Here is an 18,420-nt window from a genome sequence, read left to right on the forward strand (position 1 = left end):
GAAAGAAAGAAAAAAAAATAGTGTTTTTGAATAGATATCAAACACAAACAAAAATGAAAATTTGTCACAAAATGATAATGGAAATTGATTAAAAAAAAAAAAAAAAAAAAAAAAAGAATAATTACTATTGTCTCCTTGTACTTTGGTTTTATCACTAATTAAATCTTATTCTTTGTAAAATTACTAACTATTGTCCCTTCACTCTAACGGTATTAAGTGACTGTTAACATTGAATATGTAATGTCCATTCATTTATTAAAATTAATAAATAAAAAAAATGGCATTACCCTCTTTTATAGAAATCATATTAAATGTCAATTATATCCTTAAAAACTTATATTTTATAGTTAATTTTAGATTTCAAAGAGTACAGTTGTCTCCATTTAAAATATAATAAAGATCCAAATCAAGAAAATTTGTGGGTGAATTACTTCTTAAAGATCTTGCTTCTTTGTCTCTAACCCCATTAAAATGTGCATCGTGATGAAGACAAACCTTTCGCAGTATAAATGTAAGTTCAACCAACAACAGCAATAATCTAAGAGAAAAGAAATTAATCTCAGTGTGAATGTTATAATTCTTGGAATTACCCAAAAGAACAAAACAACAATGATCTCTACTACAACGTGACGCCTGTTAATGAGAGTCTTATTGTTGCACTAAAAAATATAAGTCACATGGATTTTCAACTAAGGTTCATTTTTAATAGAAGCGTTGTCTTCATATTTTTATTTTTATAATAGTTAGGTTTCTTCTTGCTCAAATAACATTTGGGTTACTCGCTCCGGTCCTGATCAGGACGAACCGATCGACCATGGTTTGACTCAGCTGATGTATTGTTTTTATTTTACTCATCAGCTTGAAACCTCTACATTTTGGTATCACCTGTTCATACAATAACTCCTTTCTATCTCTATTTGTTGATTTACTCCGGCGAAATAGTATTGACTTTGAGAAGAACAAAAGGAAAAGGTATTGAGATCAAAGCATTCTCTCAATAGATTTAGAAGTATCATTAAATGTGGAAAAAGTCCATTTTATCCTTTCAACTCCTCAGTCAAGTACTTTTGTTTTTTTCCATGTTGCAATTGTACAATCGATGACTTTAAAAAATATGTTTAAAACAAATATATTTGAAGAGTAATAATAACAATGACAACAATCATTAATTTTTCTGATAATAACAATAATCATTGAATTAATTTATAATTATATAGTATAAGTATAATAACAAAAGGAAAATTTTCAGGAACGTCTCAAAATATATAGAAAAAATTATAAATACCCCAAAAATATATCACATTGGTAGAAGACACCCTAAAATGTCTCATAAAATGGCATAATGTTCCATTTCGTTGGTAGATTCCGTTAAGTCATGGTTAAATAATTCATAATTTCTAAACTACCCTTAATGTATTGTTATTTAAGGAAATTGTCTATTGAATCCTCTGCAATCAGTCAATGGCTCCGACAAGAATGAGGAGGATGAGGATGTCGCCTTTTTCACTATTGCAATGAAAAGAAAAGACTCACATCTTACATTGAAATCAACAAGTTGGATGAATTTGTTTCCTAATCTATTTCAATTTCTTTTTCCATAATTGGAGTCGTGATTTTGATTTAGTTTCATTTTTTCTAGTCGATCTTTTCAATCTTTATTTCTTCACAATCTCTATAATAGATCCTCTTACTCTTCCTTTTTCTATTTAGCATTGTGCATCTTCCTTTTTTGTAATCGATCTATCAGTTTTCCTCTCAATTCAATTTTGTTTCTGTTTGTTATAAGTTAGATGCAACTCCTGTAATCGATCTTTACTCTTCCTTTTCCTATTTACACCTTTTTCTGCGATGACTCAGTTTAAATAGAAACTCAAAGACAACTTTTTTCCTTTTCTGGTAGCAATTAGAGAACAAAGGACACGGGTAAGACTGAAAATAGATCAATTAATCTGATGAGCATAGTTATGTGTGAAATCTTATAGTATAAAGCATGTATTTTACATATTTAGAATAGAGCTACATTGATTTTTTTTTTTTTGTTTTTGCAGATTTTAGAATTTTTTTGGATTTAAACAAATATTTGAAATTTTGAGTATGAAATATGTAATTTTAGACATCAAGAGATCCATTCAAAATTTTAAATGCGATTTATAAATCCTAACTAATCTTAGTTGTGGATCAAAATTGGCTTATTTATTTATATGATATTCTTGGAATTGGCCATGATCACATCTAAGTTGTCGATCAAAATTGGCTATTTTACTCTTTAAAGAGGTTAAAGAAGTTTTATTTTGGTACAAGTTGTTAAAGAGGTTAGAGTGGTTTTGTTTAGACCTTAAGCCCAAAAAGCAAGATCCAAGACCTATAAATTTTTGTAGGGTAAATATCACTTACCTCCCCTCTTAGCTGGACAAATAGCATTTACACCCCCTCTTAGTTGGATAATATCACTTACCTCCCCTTTTACCTAGCAAATATATCAAACACCTTCTCTATGTTAACTTTCTCCGTTAAATTTATTTTTCTAAAACTCCAAACTACCCTTGGCTAAAAATATATTTTTTTATGAGCCCCCCAAATGGGGCCTAGCATGCACCCCTTATGAAAAGCCAACCCCATTGGTTTTTGATTGCATTACTTGAACTTTTTTGACGATTATACCCTATAAACATATTGAAAGATTAGATTATTTTCCATGAAATCCATTTGGGGCGCTAGTGGGGCCCCTTGCGTTTTTATTTTTACCCTAAATTACCGTAATCACCCTAACCGTTAAAATATTAAATTACCCTCAATTAAAATAATTATTATAACCAAAACACCATAGTTAAAATCTAAATTATCTTTAATAATTAAAAGCCCAACATACCTTCTTTTTTCTTTTTTTAATTTTATCAAACAATTAAAAAAAAAAACGTACTACTATCAATTAAAATTAAAAATGCAATTAAAAAAAAAAGTATGTTGATAAAATTAAACACTTACTACTATTTTGGGTTTTTTTTAATTGTTTGATAAATATTTTTTAAAAAGAGTATAACACGCTAGGTAAAAATTATCGTGAACATTACACGCTAAATTTAACTGATTAAATAACTCATTAGTTATTTTTTTTAATTGCTTGATAAATATTATAAAAAAAAAAAGTATGTTAGGCTTTAAATAATTAAAGATAATTTGAGTTTTAACTATGGTGTTTTAATTTTTAACAATTATTTTAATTGAGGGTAGTATAGTATTTTAACTGCTAGGGTGATTACGGTAATTTAGGGTTTAAAATAAAAAATATTTTGAACTAAGGGTAGTTTGGGGTTTTAGAAAAATATTTAATGGTAAAAGTTAAATTTAAAGAAGAAAGTTAATAGGGGGAGATGTTTGATATATTTACTAGGTAAGAAGGGAGGTAAGTGATATTATCCAACTAAGAGGGTGTAAGTGCTATTTGTCCAGGTATGAGGGGAGGTAAGTGATATTTATCCATTGTTTTTATTTAAAATGGGTTATAGCGGTTGATAACAAGTTGGTAATTGTCTCAAAATCCAACTCGAATCCAAATCATTAATCCAAATCTGAACTGCATCAAACGAAAACCGCTATTTGGATGGATTCAAATGATTTCAATTTAGATTTCAGATCCACTTTGATTTAATTCGGTTCATCTTCTCATTCTCTACCCAAAAAAAAATTAAAAAAATCAAAAAATGGTCGATCCTCTATCAAAAAAATAATTTCGGTTCAATTTAATTTGATTAATTCAACTCGGATTTAAGTTCGATATTCTTATTATATTACAAATACTCCCTTATGTATGTTTAACACAGTTAATTTTAAGATTAGTAAATATATATATTTACCTTTATTAAATCTTTTTAATTATAAATGAAAAAAATAAAAAAATTTTTAAATTAGTTATAGTTGTTCTTCACCTTCTCCTGTTCTCTCTCTCTTTCTTTCTTTCTTTTTTTCTTTCATTCTTTTTTTCTTTTTTCTTTTTAAAATTTTTTTTTATTAATTTCTTTGCAAACCAAAACAGTTTCAAGGGTAAATGAGGATATTTTTTAGGAATTTTAATAAATAAAATAGATGGTGAGTCATTACTTAATCTCATTATTCTACATTAAAGGTCTATTTAATATTTAAGTTGAAATATAAAGAATGTAAACACAATTGAATAAATTCCACGAAGCATGCAGCGTAATAGTTTGCAAGCATGTATAGTTTTTTTTTATTTTTTTTTGGAATCTCTCTCACTCTCCCAATTGGAGAAGAACTGAAGAAATTGCTAGGTATCTAAATTGTCTTTTTAGTTAAAAAATGTGGCTCACTACTTTGGTTTTATAATAAAAAAAAAGTTCTCTTTTACCATGAATCATTGGTGATGGATTAATTGGTTGGGCATTCGGAGAAACCTGCAAAAGAAAATTGGGAGACCAAATTGAACAAATGGCTCTACTTGGGTGCCAAGTTAAGGAGTATTTGTTGGCAAAATTGACATACTTTCTCTTCCTGTGCATTTGATAATGTTCTTAAAAAACATTTTTGGCGTTCTTCTGTTTTTTGGGAATGGAAGAACGGGTTAGAAGCGTTCAATAAAACGGTTTGTTCTTTTATTCTTTAAGAACAAACCGCTAAGAAAAGTGTTCTAAAGAAACGTAAAAATATTTTTGCAATAACATCATAAAATTTGTTCAAATTAAAGCTTTAAAATGAGTTTATCAAACACCAACTTTATTTTTCAACCCAAAAAAAAAAAACCAACTTATTCTATTATTAGTGTTCTGAAAATATTTTCATAACGGATTTATCAAACGTCATTTTCAAGCAAAGAACGGTCTTTTAGCATAGAAACATTAAAAAACGGTCTTTTAGCATAAGAACTGATTTCTCAAAACAGAAACGTTACCAAACACATATTTTATATCTTTCCAATTTCTGGTCAAAGTTTTACTTTTCTTATTAATACAAAGTCAATTTATTCATGTGGCACAATCGACACTGGAGGTAGTGGAAAGATTGACAACCTTTCCAATGAAAATGGTCCAAACAATCATGCTCACAAATCTTTTGAAGTAAGTCTTCTAGGGTCAAAGTTAGTGTTTTTTTTTTTTTTTCATTTTCATTAGTTTCATGATTCATGAGAGATGAACTTTCCTTGGGGACAAAGTTAGAGATCATATGTTGAAATTTGAGGTTTTCTCTTTTCAATGAGTCAGCAATTCATATTTATTTCTTGGTATACAAGTAATTCATTTTAATTAGAGTTTTTTAGCCACTTATCAAGCCCAAACATGTATTACATCCAACTATTACTAAAGCTGCATTTATTTGCTGGAATAGAGGTGGGATGGGAAAATTCTTGAAAAAATTAAATTTTTGTTACTTTTCCTTGAATCCTGATCTGCATCCCGTTAGAGGAGCACTCTGTGCTTTCCGAAGGCTTTACCACCACAAAATATGTGGGGCCCACAGATATAAATAATAAAACATAAAAATAAAAAACAAAAACATCACCAATCCCTGTGGGTCTCAACATGTTTTATTGTGGTAAAGCCATCGGGAGTGCTCTCCTGACGGGGTGCAGATCCGGACTCCTTTTCTTTTAAATCCTAATAGTGTAGTTTGTTTGGTTGCTAAAGATGGGAAAGTTAGAGGAAACTTGTCTGATGAGGTGACAAGCCAACTTTTCCACTCCAAACCTTTTCAAAACCCTACAAAATGTGTGGGACTTTGTAGAAAAGTGTGAAAAAGTAAAAAGTGAAACCCACAATTAACATTTCATTTTTTCACAAAATTCCTTCATTTTCTTCTCGCTTACCTACTATATATGGGGCCCACATATTTTTTTCCCCCACCCCACCTTTTCAAACAAACCGCAGCTTAAAGTTATAATGAATGATTTCACCTATGAATGTGTATTCTTAGAATTTTTCTCCAAATTAAAAAAAAATTACATATATATTCCTAGATTATGTAATTCCTAAATTTGCAAACTAGTAAGTTTATACGTTTTGGAACTTATTATATTACAAAAGTCTCCCAAGACCTAACACTGTTAACTTTAAAACAAAAAAGATAAATTTACCTTCATTAAATTTTCTTATAGGTGAAAAAAAATTGAAAAAAAATTATTTAAGAGTCAGTCATATGGTTGTTCTTCACCCTAATGTTACGAGTATGTCATAGATGGGAGAAATCAATTGATTAATTGTAATGAAGTGTTTATAAGGGTGAAATTTCAGTGTGAGGGTAAGTAATGTTAGAGATTATTAAGGAGTAGAAGGGTATGAAAAGAGGACAATTGCACTCAAATATAAATATAATCGTTGAGGTTTTTTGAGAACAATAAAGAATGTTTAACTTCCAACTCTGATTATTGTTTCCTTTAAAATTCATCTTTTTCTCCAACCCCTTTCTTCCAATTTTTTGTTCTCTCTCCTTTGAATTTTCAGTGCTGTAAGCTTCAAGATAGGGGTTCATGATACTTAAAAGTTGAAACATAAGGATTTTAAATATCATTAAATAGAATTTAGCAGATGTAAATGTAATAATTTGCAAACTCATCAGGTGTACATATAATTTTCTCTTTTATTATAGACCAAGAGAAATATAGAGGAGGTCATAGCCTGCATTGCCTAAATCTAAAGCCACTCTAGTCCGTTTCAACAAAATAATTAAAAGCTTTCTAGCTTCTCATAAGTCTAAAGTTTTCTTTAATAATTTGTTGGGGTTTGATCATTCTCACTTCTTCTCAAGTCTCAAAATAGACATAAGTATTTTATCTGAAAAAGAAAATATTGTAATGGTTGTGAGCCCTATGTGAGCCAGACCAAATTTATTTATATTATTTGTATTACAAGAATTAGAGTATGAATGATAAAATCCCATAATGATGGTCTAGCTGTAATTCGATTTATTTACTTTCTTATGTGGAAGCGTTTGGGCTAGCTGTTGCCAAAGCCCTTGGTTCATCAAAGTTGTAGCCATCCATCTCAATCTTGTGGTCACAAAAAGCTGATGCTTACCATTCAAAATTTTTAAATTACTGTGACTTTTTCCGGTTTGTTTTTGTTGTTTTCTTGGACTTTGCTTGGGCCGTCAAATCGGCTGTCTCGACCATTGAAATTTAAAAGTCGAGATTCAATTTCGACTGAATTTTCGGATCTGACGGTCCAAAATCTCGACTTGAATGTCGTGCACATTTAATACGAATGATCCATGCAAAATTGTGTTTTCTTCAGTTACGATCATACATTTAATGCGCATGACCCATGCAAAATTGTGTTTTCTTTCCCAGGTTCACGTTATAAGGCCGGACATAAATCTATCACATCAGCTGTGAGTTGTTGTATTTTGAATTGAAATCGTAAGCAGTGATGTCAAATTCCTTGACCTCCACTAAACCCTGCCAAAAAAAAAAAAAAAGTACCCTAACCCCTTGGAAAGAGCAGGGATCAGGGTTGAGAACTAACCCATGAGTTAGGTTTTTGGAAATCAAGATTGATATTCAAAGGGTACCATAAGCGTCAGTATTTGAACAGCTAAATTCCTTCTATATATAGCTACAACTCTAACTGCTTCACATTATCTTCAATTGTGTTCTAAGAGGGGGAGAGAGATGCAGAAAACCCAGAAAATGAAGGAAGAGAGTGCTGGGAATGAAACCCATGTTTTAGTTTTCCCATTTCCTACCCAAGGTCACATAAACCCTATGCTGCAATTCTGTAAACGGTTAGCCTCTAAGGGACTGAAAGTCACTCTAGCCACAACCCGGTTCATCACCAAGTCTGCACACATGGATGTGAACAATGTTAGAGTTGAAGGTATCTCTGATGGCTTTGATGAAGGTGGCATTAGTGAAGCTGAAAGCCCAGATGCTTATTTTGAGCGTTTTGAAATAGTGGGTTCACAAAGCTTAGCTGAACTAATCCAGAAACATGAAGATTCAGGCTATCCTTTCAGGTGTCTCATCAATGACTCTGTTATACCTTGGGCAATAGAAGTGGGCAAGCGTTTTGGCTTGCTGACAGCCACATTCTTCACTCAGTCTTGTGCCAATGATGCCATCTACTACAGTGTGAAGAAAGGACTACTGAACCTTCCAGTAGAAGGACCCACTGTCTCTCTTCCTGGATTGCCAATACTAGAACTCCATGACCTTCCATCCTTTGTCTACAAGTTGGAATCATATCCGTTATTTCTAAATGTTGTTCTGAACCAGTTTAAAAACGTAGAGGAAGCAGATTGTCTTCTCATTAACACATTTGACAAGTTGGAAGATGAGGTATTTACTACTGGTTATCAGAATATCTTCACTTTCATGCTAATCTTTTTCGTTATCCATGGTTTAACCACTTGATGAAATTTTATTAGGTACTGAAGTGGATGTCAAAGATATTTCCAATCAAGACAATTGGACCAACCGTGCCATCAGTTTATCTGGGCAAACGGGTAGAAGATGACAAAGATTATGGTATGAGTCTTTTTGAGTCAAGCAAGGACACTTGCATGGATTGGCTAAACAAGAGAGAAGCTGGATCTGTCATCTATGTATCCTTTGGGAGTGTTGCTGAACTTGGAGAGGAGCACATAGAGGAACTCGCATCAGGTTTGAGGAGTAGCAACCACTATTTCTTGTGGGTAGTGAGGAAATCCGAGGCGAACAAGCTTCCTAAGAGTTTGGTTGATGAGGATAAGATGCAAGGGAAAGGGTTGGTGGTAGCATGGTGTTCTCAGTTGGAAGTGTTGGCTCATAAAGCAGTTGGTTGCTTCATGACTCACTGTGGATGGAACTCAACCACAGAGGCTCTGAGCTTGGGGGTGCCGATGATTGCGATGCCACAGTGGACAGATCAAACGACAAATGCGAAGTTTGTGGCTGATGTATGGGAAGTAGGAGTAAGAGTTAAATTGGATGAGAAGGGGATTGCTAGGAGGGAAGAGATAGAGAGATGTGTAAAGGAAGTTATGAATGACGGAGATACAAGAGAACAACTTAAGAGAAATGCACTTACATGGAAAAGGCTGGCCATAGAGGCTTTAGATGAAGGTGGGAGCTCAGATAAGAACATTGAAGAATTTGTAGCTTCACTTCAGTGTGCTTGATTAGCTGTGTTCTTCTCATTAAAAATTTGTAAGGGCTGATGTACCGTACAGTATTCGTTGCTGTTTATCATCTTATGTTTATTTTCAGATAGCAATTTTAAATGTCTTTTAATAATTTAATCAGTTTATCGGAGTCCATTATGTTAAGGATCTGTTTTGTTACATGAGTCTAAAGATTTTAAATCTATAGATTTTAAATTTGTGGAGTTGTAGTTCATAAAACTAGCTGTTTGGTTAACCTGAATCTGTGAGATTCATCGTAAAAACTGTTTAGTTGATGTGATTTTTGTGAATACATAAATGTTTAGCATTTTTTTTGTCAGGGTGAAATCCAGACCCATACCCATAAATCTACAAATTTCACGTTTTTACTGTGAAAAGAAGAATCCAAATTTTTCACAATCAAAACCGGTATAAATCTCACATTTATGAATCTAGAGATTTGTAACCAAACATGCCCTAAAACATTATCCAAGACCAACTTCCTTCACTTTGTCCCCAAGGAAAACTTACTTACATCACGTGAAAGAAAAAAAAGAGACCTCCTTGACTTGGCTCCCGAGTTCCAATTTTCCTCTTTGGCGTCTGATTGTTTTCTTTAATTACAGCCTCTGAGGCAATCAAGCCTTCTAAGAATGGTCAAACAATGAATCTAAACGGCTTTGGTTCATAGTAAAGGATAACTTTCATGTTTCTATATAACCCAGAGAGCACATCTCTTTTACTGGAAAGATATTTACCAATCTTTCAATCTCTTCACTTCTTGCCCTGATAGAGAGACACAGAGATGCTGAACATGAAAGAAGAGGCTGCTGGGGATGAAATCCATATTTTAGCATTCCCAGTTTCTGGTCAAGGTCACATAAACCCACAGGTGCAGTTCTGTAAGCGGTTAGCCTCCAAGGGACTCAAAGTTACTCTAGCCATGACCATCTTCCTCACTAAGTCTGTACACAATGAACTCAGAAATATTAGGGTTGTGGGTATCTCTGATGGCTTTGATGAAGGTGGCATGGAGGAAGCTGAAAGCCCAGCAGCTTATTTTGAGCGTCTTGAAGCAGTGGGTTCACAAACCTTAGCTGAATTGATCAAGAAACAGGAAAGCTCTGGTTATCCTTTCAGGTGTCTCATCTATGACTCTCATGTACCTTGGGCACTAGATGTGGCCAAGCGGTTTGGGTTGCTCACAGCCTCATTTTTCACTCAGTCATGTGCCAATGATGCTGTTTACTACAATGTGAAGAAAGGGCTAGTAAGTGTTCCTGTGGAAGGACCCACTGTCTCCCTACCTGGGTTGCCAATTTTAGGAGCCCATGATTTATCATCCTTCATCTACAAGTGGGGTTCAAATCCAGCTTTACTCGATGCTGTTTTGAACCAGTTTTTAAATGCTGAGAACGCAGATTGTCTTCTCATTAACACGTTCGACAAGTTGGAAGAGGAGGTATGTAGATCTTCCATCACTCTATTCAGTTTGTTTAATATGTCGTTCATTAATATGAATAGTTAAGCATTCGTGCTTTGGTAGTACTGCTGAACTTGTAGAAAATGAAACAGAGATGAATCGGACTTTTTCTTTTTTTTTTTTTTAAATCTGAGGTTCATGTGGGTCAACTTACGCGCACATCAACTATATCCTCTGGGGAGCAAACTGTAGAGATTTCAAAAACCAACCCGGTCTTAATTAAAAGAACGGGGTTGTGTCATAAATATAACATTCTTTATTTACGCTAAAGGATTTAATATTTACAAATTTTCAAAAGGATACCCCTAGTTTTGCCTTAATCCTTAACTCCAAATTTGCACACCTTAGTTGGAGATTATCACTGTCAAAATGGTTTCGTCGTCTACAGCCTAATCCCAGGGAGGGAGGGATTCTTGCACCAACAACAAACCATGGGTAGTGGGTCACTAAAAAAGCTAGTAGGTTTCTAGAACATGGTTTCGCCTTTACGATTCTTGGTTTTGGAAAAATCATGCTATTGATCTATGACAACCAAAAACAGGTTTTTGTTTAACCTTCTGCTACTTCTCTTTGGAGGAATAAAAAATTAAGAGACAAGGATGGGAAACAGGATTATCAAATTTCTATTCCATTATTGAGTAACCTTTTGCAATTTCTCTATTCTGCAATATTTTCCCCCTTATTGTGATTTGCAGACTTCTTATGTTGCTGTCATGGCTGGATTCTGCTCCTTCACAGTGGGATGAAGCCCTAAAGAAAAAAGCTTGACAAACAAACCCTAGAACATTGAAAACCAGAACACATAGCCATTTATCTAAATAAGCGACCCATACTCATCAATCTTTGATGAACTCCTCGTGTCGAGTCCATGCCAACTAAGGCTTTGGCAAAAAATAAAAAAATAAAACCTCTGTAATGGCACAAGCAGGTTTGAGCTCCCGGCCAAATCCTTTTCAGCCGTGGTCCACATATTGTCCAGATTAGAGAGGGATTCGGTTGAAATAGAAACCCTAAATTTCTGAAGGTGAAAAAAATGCATCATTGATGTGTTCTAGGATTCAATTGGGAAATTGAAGATCCCATTGTGACGACGAAGGGGTAGGTAGTTCTCAAATATGAATTGCTTTGCATATCTTTAACCACTTTGAAATTTCATTAGGTACTGAAATGGATGTCAAATCTATATCCAATCAAGACCATTGGACCAACTGTGCCATCAGTTTATCTGGACAAGCGGGTAGAAGACGATAAAGATTATGGTTTGAATCTTTTTGAGTCCAGAAATGGGACTTGCATGGAATGGCTAAACAAGAGGGAAGCTGGATCTGTAATCTATGTATCCTTTGGTAGTAGTGCGGTACTTGGAGAGGTGCAGATGGAGGAGCTAGCATGGGCTTTGAGTAGTAGCAACCACCATTTCTTGTGGGTCGTGAGAAAATCTGAGGAAAAAAAGCTCCCTAAGAGCTTGGTTGAAGACAAGTCAGAGAAGGGATTGGTGGTTGCATGGTGTTCCCAGTTGGAGGTGTTGGACCACAAAGCAGTAGGATGCTTCATTACTCACTGTGGATGGAATTCAACGATGGAAGCTCTTAGCTTGGGGGTGCCAATGGTTGCGATGCCACAGTGGGCAGATCAACCCATGAATGCTAAGTTTGTGGTGGATGTATGGGAAGTAGGAGTGAGAGTTAAATTGGATGAGAAAGAGATTGCCAGGAAGGAAGAGATAGAGAAATGTGTAAAGAAAGTTATGGATAAGGGAGATAGAAGAGAACAAATTAAGAGAAATGCATTTAAATGGAAAGGGCTGGCTCGAGAGGCTTTAGAGGAAGGGGGAAGCTCAGATAAGAACATTGAAGAATTTGTGACTTCATTTCTATGTGCTTGATTGATTGGTTTCTTGTTTACCAAGAAAAAAAAAGGTTGTGTTTCCTGATAATTAAAGAATTTGTAGTATTTACTTGTATCAATCCAAGATCTCATCGATCTGTGTTGAAGTTCCTAAGAGTTCTTAGTTATCAAAATTGGGCTTCACCAGTAACATCTGAGATTGCTCATTAGTTACCTGTCTAAAGCTTTATTTATTCTTTCTATATATGCTAAGCCCAACCAGTAAAGGGAACTTACCAAGTGGATGCAAAACAATAAAAGCAATTACGGAGGGGGACAGTGGAAGCCCAGAAGAATCCCAATGTGGGGGCACTTAAGCCAACTCCTAGGCGCCCTCAGGAGGCGGAGAACCTCTCTCTCCGCCTCTCTCAGTCCCGTTTTTCTGTCTCAGCCTCCATCTCCGCCTCTCTCCACCTCCCTCCGCCTTACTCCTTCTCTACCATCATCTTTTCGTCTCTGTTTCATCTCAAACTGAAGCTCTCCACCTCTTTCTCCTTCTCTTTCTGCCTCTCTTCGCCTGAGGCGATCAACTTTTTTCCATCCATTTCCGCCTCTCTCCACCTCTAATTTTCTTTCTCTTTTTCACTCTCAACGTTTTCCTCTGCATCTTCCTCATTGTTTTATCTCTGTTTTTTTTTTTTTTTTTTGTGTTTCACTGTTTAACGTTTTAGGTTATAAAAAATAAAAAAAACAGAACCGTGGTTGATGCAAGCTTTGGTCGTGTATTCTCGAATTTGGTGTTTTTTATGCCAATTTGTGTTCATCTTCTGCTGGTGATATCCATGTTTGCGGTTTCAAGATGGAAGTTTAGAAACAAGATCCGGTGCTTTTTGTTTCAACAACTGAGTTGGCGCCCTTGTGGCATGTTCGGTCGTCTTTGTGACGTGCTCTGTTTCCGCCCTTGAGGCGTGTGGTTTGTAAGCTCTTGTGGCATGTTCTGTTTTCGCCTATCAGGGTGTTCTGTATCCGCCCTTGTGGCGTGCTCTGTTTCCGTCCTTGAGGCATATGGAATGTAAGCCCTTGTGGCATGTTTATGTCTGCGTCAGTGTCCACCTTTGTAGTGTGTCCGCAAGTGGTAGTGGTAGATATGTTTATCATGTTTCTAGTTCTGTAGTTGTCACAACCGGTTTTCTGAGAGTTTATTGGGTTCGACCCATCCCTTAGCTCTTGTTTTTTTCTTTTTGTTTGGTGTTTGTGTCTGTGTTTTCTTTCAAGTTTGTGAATGAAGTATTGAACTTTTGACTTCAAAAAAAAAATCAATTTTTTCAAGTTTTTCAAGTACTACTTTGTTGGGTCTCCTAAGTACAATATATTACGTGTGAGTTCCAACCAGACTAACATGTTAGCCGCCATTAAGTATATTCAAATTTCAAACGTGAAGGGACCAAAGTGTTCTTCATGTTATTTTATACATTGTATTAATAAATGATTTTCAAAAGAGATAATTGATCGTTAATTTATATATATATATATATATATATATATATATATATATATATATATATATATATATATATAAAACTCATAAATTTATAATTATATAGAAAAATTATAGTAGGAGAAAAATATTATCCTTATAACACTTGTCCAAAACCCAAAATACTATCTTTTATGATTGGAAATCATCTCATTCTTATAAAAGTATCTCATTTTTTAAAGAAAAATCAACTTCAAAGGAGTAGGTAGCAAAATTAAAAGAAAAAAACGTAAATAAATGAATCAGCTAATAAATAAATAAATAAAGCATAGAAAAATCAAAGGAGACAACGACGATGGCATTCACATTTAGTTTATCTTCTTGTCTCCTCTCAACATATACATCTTGTTAAGGCATGGATTTCGCTCTTTAAAATTTGAAAGATTCAATTCAAAACTTCTATTTTGGTAAAGGTTTCTTCTTTGCCAGTGTTGGCTCGACTAAGACAATCCACAGTTTACAATCAAGACTTGGCCTACAATCTTAACCTGTCCTTGGCCCTATCGAAGTACCACCATGAAATCCAGCCTTAACCTAGGGCTATAATTTAGAGTACAAAGCTTGTTGGAACATAAGGCAGGCCAAGATAGATTAGGCTGTCAAAATTGCACCCTTAAATCTAAATTACAATCATAAAAGCTCATGCTTATATCCATAATCTTAACACAGGAAAGGTGGAAATCAAAGTTGATTTGGTCGCAAGAACAAGACTATGAAAAACTCAGGACATCCACGTACAAGAATAGCTAACAAGATCATCTCATCCTAGAAAAGATGTGAAAAGGATGAAAGGAGAAACCAAAAGCAAGAAGACACAGAATCGAGGTGAATTAAATCATGACTTGTACTCCATAACTATGAGGTCAAGGGTTTGAATCTTCTCGGGACCAAGGGCAAAGCTCCACCTTACTTTTAAATTGTACGTAAAAAGCTATCTCCGGAGGATATAGCTGACAAGATGCGAATAAAATAGCCTGGGCGAACCTTAGTTCTAAAAAATAATATATTAATGAGGAATCTTTTTGGGACAGGGGCTAAACTCCGCCTCACATTTAAATTAATATAAAATTACATGAAGGTATAGTTGAAATGCCCATAAACTAATCTAGATGAATTTCATTTTCAAAACAAAAACTTTAATAATAAATAAAATGTTTTATCCACAATAATGAAATGTTAAAAAAAGTACATATACGAGATTCATTTGGGAAAAAAGTGAGGCTTTAGTCATTGAATCAACTTGAACTGGATTGTGAAAAGATAAAATAGTAAAATAGTACATAATTTCATATTATTGCCTCGTGTTTACCAAAAATAACCTACAATATTGGATATGATCATATAAGATGGGTGCAGAAGAGTCTCGCACCATATGAAAAAGTGCCATATATATTCTTGACGAAAAAAAGAATATGATAATTACAAATACAGTACTACCTTTTCAAGAAATAAAGATGCAAATAATTTGCAAAAAAATATAAAAGCTGTCACTAGTGCATGAGAGAGTGGTATTAGATTTAACATGACAAGTAAAATTTAGGAGTTAATTTATATAATTATGGTAAAAAAATAAAAACGTAACTAAATAAAAAGATTTTAATAACCTAAAGATACTGATAAGAGAGATTCCTTGGTTTAAGTATGGCAAGAAAATGAAGAATGGAAATAAATAAGAAAGATTTTAATATCTTGAAAAAATAAGGAAAAATTACGTGATTAGCTTCTTTTAGATTTCCTCTTACAAAATTAGCCACTCAATGTTTCACTTTACAAAAATAATCAAAACTGAGTTTGAATTTACAAAACTAGCCAAAATATTGATTTTTCACCTCTTTTGATTTTTTTTACCCCTAAAATTGATCACATCGAGTGAAAAAATCATTATTTTGTCCAAAAGGGAAAAGTTATTATTATTTTTAAACCCTTTGGACATTTTCATCCCTATGCCGTTACGATCAATTTTAGGGGTAAAAGTGTCCAAAGAGGTGAGAAAACACTATTTTGGCTATTTTTGTAAGGGAAAACCTGAAAGCAGCTAATCACGTAATTTTCCCAAAAAATAATGATGCAAATAATTTAGAAAAAATATAGAGATATTGGTTATGTTAGGTTAATTTATTGCAATAATATAAAGAGTATAAATAAATAAATAAAAAAATTTAATATCTCGAAGAAATAAGGATCCAAATGATTTGCCTAAAAAAATATAAAAGCTGTCGTGGCTCATGAGGGAGGGTAGAAAGAATGGGGTCACACATGACTCAACAGAAAACAAAACAAAGAAAAAACTAATTTGGTCCAACCAACATATCAACTTGAAGAAGTTCATCTAATTCCAAAAGTAACTTTTGTAGGATTTTCAAGATTTCCATTTCATCATAGAATATTTTTGAACACCAATTGGCTATTTGATTTCCTTCCCGTCTAATGTGGGTGAAACGAACATGTCCATTTGATATGAATCTTTGACAGATCAATAATAATGTTTCTATACTTTCCTTGGATCTTCAAATTATGATGAAGAAACAGGATAGCCTGGCGGGAGTCAGATTCCATTTCAATAGGCCTTGCTCCCATATTGAGAGCAATGGCCAATCCTTCCTTCAGTGCCAAAAGTTCAACTTCTAGAACTTCATTACATCGCGCCTTTTTTGTGAATCCACCTCGAAAAGCTCTATTATGGTCTCTAATAACTCCTCCCACTTGAGTAATTTGACTTTGTTTGATAATAGAGGCGTCAGTATTGCATTTAAACCAACCCTTTAGTGGTTTAAACCAATTACACTTTTTTGTAATACTTGGTGGTTTCTGTAGGATCCCCATGGTTCTTTTACTGTGGTGAAGTAATCTTCAATTATTAACTTTCCATTTCCAGGTCGGACATAATCGATATCATGCACATCTTTATTCCTCCAGATCCACAGAAAATAAATCACACACATGAATTTTTCTTTATTATGAAGGGGCATTAGATTTAATAGGGGAAAAAAGGATTTGGGGGTTAATTTTGTAGAATGTCTAATTTAAACGAAATTTTCTTTATTAAGGATTTGCCATGTAAGAGAAATCATTTACGGGGAAGTTGATGAGGATTTATAAATTAATAATTGCAATAAAATTTATTTCCTATTTCTTTCAAACTAAACTTTTTTAAAATCTTTCCTTTCTTCCCTTCTCCTCTGAATTAGGGTTTTTTTTTTTTTTGTAAATATACTCTTAATCAGGTTTAAAAATCGAAAATGAAAATCATTGAGTAAGGGTTAAAATTTAGGAGATTTTTTTTTTTAATATCTGATAAAAAATAGATAAAAAAATAATAGACAATAAAAAACTAATGGTACTTAATAAATAAATAAGGACAACAAAAGATTTGCACAAAAGATGAATACATGCTTTTATATAATAGTATGATATATATATAATTGATTTATTAGTTTAGTAGTCTGGCATGGTTGTGGATGATCAGCTTTGAGAACATTAACATCCCCCCTCCTCCCAAAAAAAATAAGGCTTTGAGAATGTATAGGTAAAGAAATATCCAATAAAAAATAGGTAAAGATATAATAAACAATAGAAAAGAAAAAATACTTAATAAATAAATAAATAATTATGGACAATAAAATATTTACCACAAAAGAGGAGTACATGCTTATATATATATTTTGATGTATTAGCTTAGTAGTCTAGCATGGTTGTGTTTGATCTGCTTTGAGAACATTAACACCCGCTCCCCCCTCCCCCAACAAAAAAAAATACTTTGAGAATGTATAGAGGTTTACAAATACAAATTATGCGAAGAATATATATGGCCAGTAATGTATTTTGCGGTTTGTGGAAGAGTTGGAATTAGACAGTACTTTCCTTATTACCTCTTTATCATCTATTTAGGAGAGGGCCTATTTTTTATTCATCATATTAGTACTCGGAGGTGACCCCCTTCTTAATTGTGTGGTGAATTACACTAATCTTACCACACATTCTAGAAGAGGGTCCACTATTAGTTTACCTTATCTTTTAGAAGTGAATTCATCCTAAATGTATGGTAGAATATAAAATAATATAGTCTTCTACCTTTATAAGTAAAGAATCTCGACTCTTTGTCTACTCATATAAAATCTTCATTTCTGTTATTGCATGCAATTAAGAGAATACAGTAAATTGTGAAAGGCCATAGTGGAGGGTTTAGTTGTAAATTAAAGTTGCCAAAATTTAAATTTTTTTTTAAATTGTTATTTTATTTTATCTTATCTTATCTTCATAATATATCTTTCTTTGCTTTTCGATGGAACTTATCTTTTATTGCCTTTCAGACTAAAAGGTACACTTCATGTCGTATGTGTAGTCAAAAGAACATGTAAAATAATAGAAATTCTATAAAATAATATGATGGCAAGTCATTTTATATTAGTTTAAAAATTCTTTTAAGATTTCTATAAAGCTAACAATGAGAACCAAATTCTAAGAAGTGAATCAAATGAAAAAATATAAA

General features: G+C 33.3%; 2 protein-coding genes across 2 annotated transcripts; both read left to right on the top strand.

Moving 5' to 3' along the window:
* Positions 1-7,633: 7,633 nt before the first annotated feature.
* On the top strand, positions 7,634-9,166 carry LOC149002703 (mogroside I-E synthase-like). The gene is made up of 2 exons (XM_089138172.1): positions 7,634-8,281; positions 8,371-9,166. Exons 1-2 carry the CDS (start codon positions 7,634-7,636, stop codon positions 9,100-9,102), a joined length of 1,380 nt encoding a protein of 459 aa, XP_088994298.1. The 3' UTR covers positions 9,103-9,166.
* A 723-nt stretch (positions 9,167-9,889) lies between these two features.
* LOC149002704 (UDP-glycosyltransferase 74E1-like) lies at positions 9,890-12,634 on the top strand. Its single transcript, XM_089138166.1, has 2 exons — positions 9,890-10,546; positions 11,727-12,634. Exons 1-2 carry the CDS (start codon positions 9,890-9,892, stop codon positions 12,450-12,452), a joined length of 1,383 nt encoding a protein of 460 aa, XP_088994292.1. The 3' UTR covers positions 12,453-12,634.
* The last annotated feature ends 5,786 nt before the right edge of the window (positions 12,635-18,420 follow it).

Source organism: Hakea prostrata, chromosome 10 (assembly GCF_041222555.1).
Source record: "Hakea prostrata isolate BN-2017 chromosome 10, UWA_Hpros_2, whole genome shotgun sequence".
Classification (NCBI taxonomy): domain Eukaryota; kingdom Viridiplantae; phylum Streptophyta; class Magnoliopsida; order Proteales; family Proteaceae; genus Hakea; species Hakea prostrata.

Excerpts from the sequence above, each read along its gene's own strand:
- LOC149002703 (XM_089138172.1), top strand. The coding sequence starts at position 7,634 with ATGAAGGAAGAGAGTGCTGGGAATGAAACCCATGTTTTAGTTTTCCCA. Across the intron at positions 8,282-8,370 it reads TTGACAAGTTGGAAGATGAG|GTACTGAAGTGGATGTCAAA; the intron begins GTATTTACTACT and ends AAATTTTATTAG.
- LOC149002704 (XM_089138166.1), top strand. The coding sequence starts at position 9,890 with ATGCTGAACATGAAAGAAGAGGCTGCTGGGGATGAAATCCATATTTTA. Across the intron at positions 10,547-11,726 it reads TCGACAAGTTGGAAGAGGAG|GTACTGAAATGGATGTCAAA; the intron begins GTATGTAGATCT and ends AAATTTCATTAG.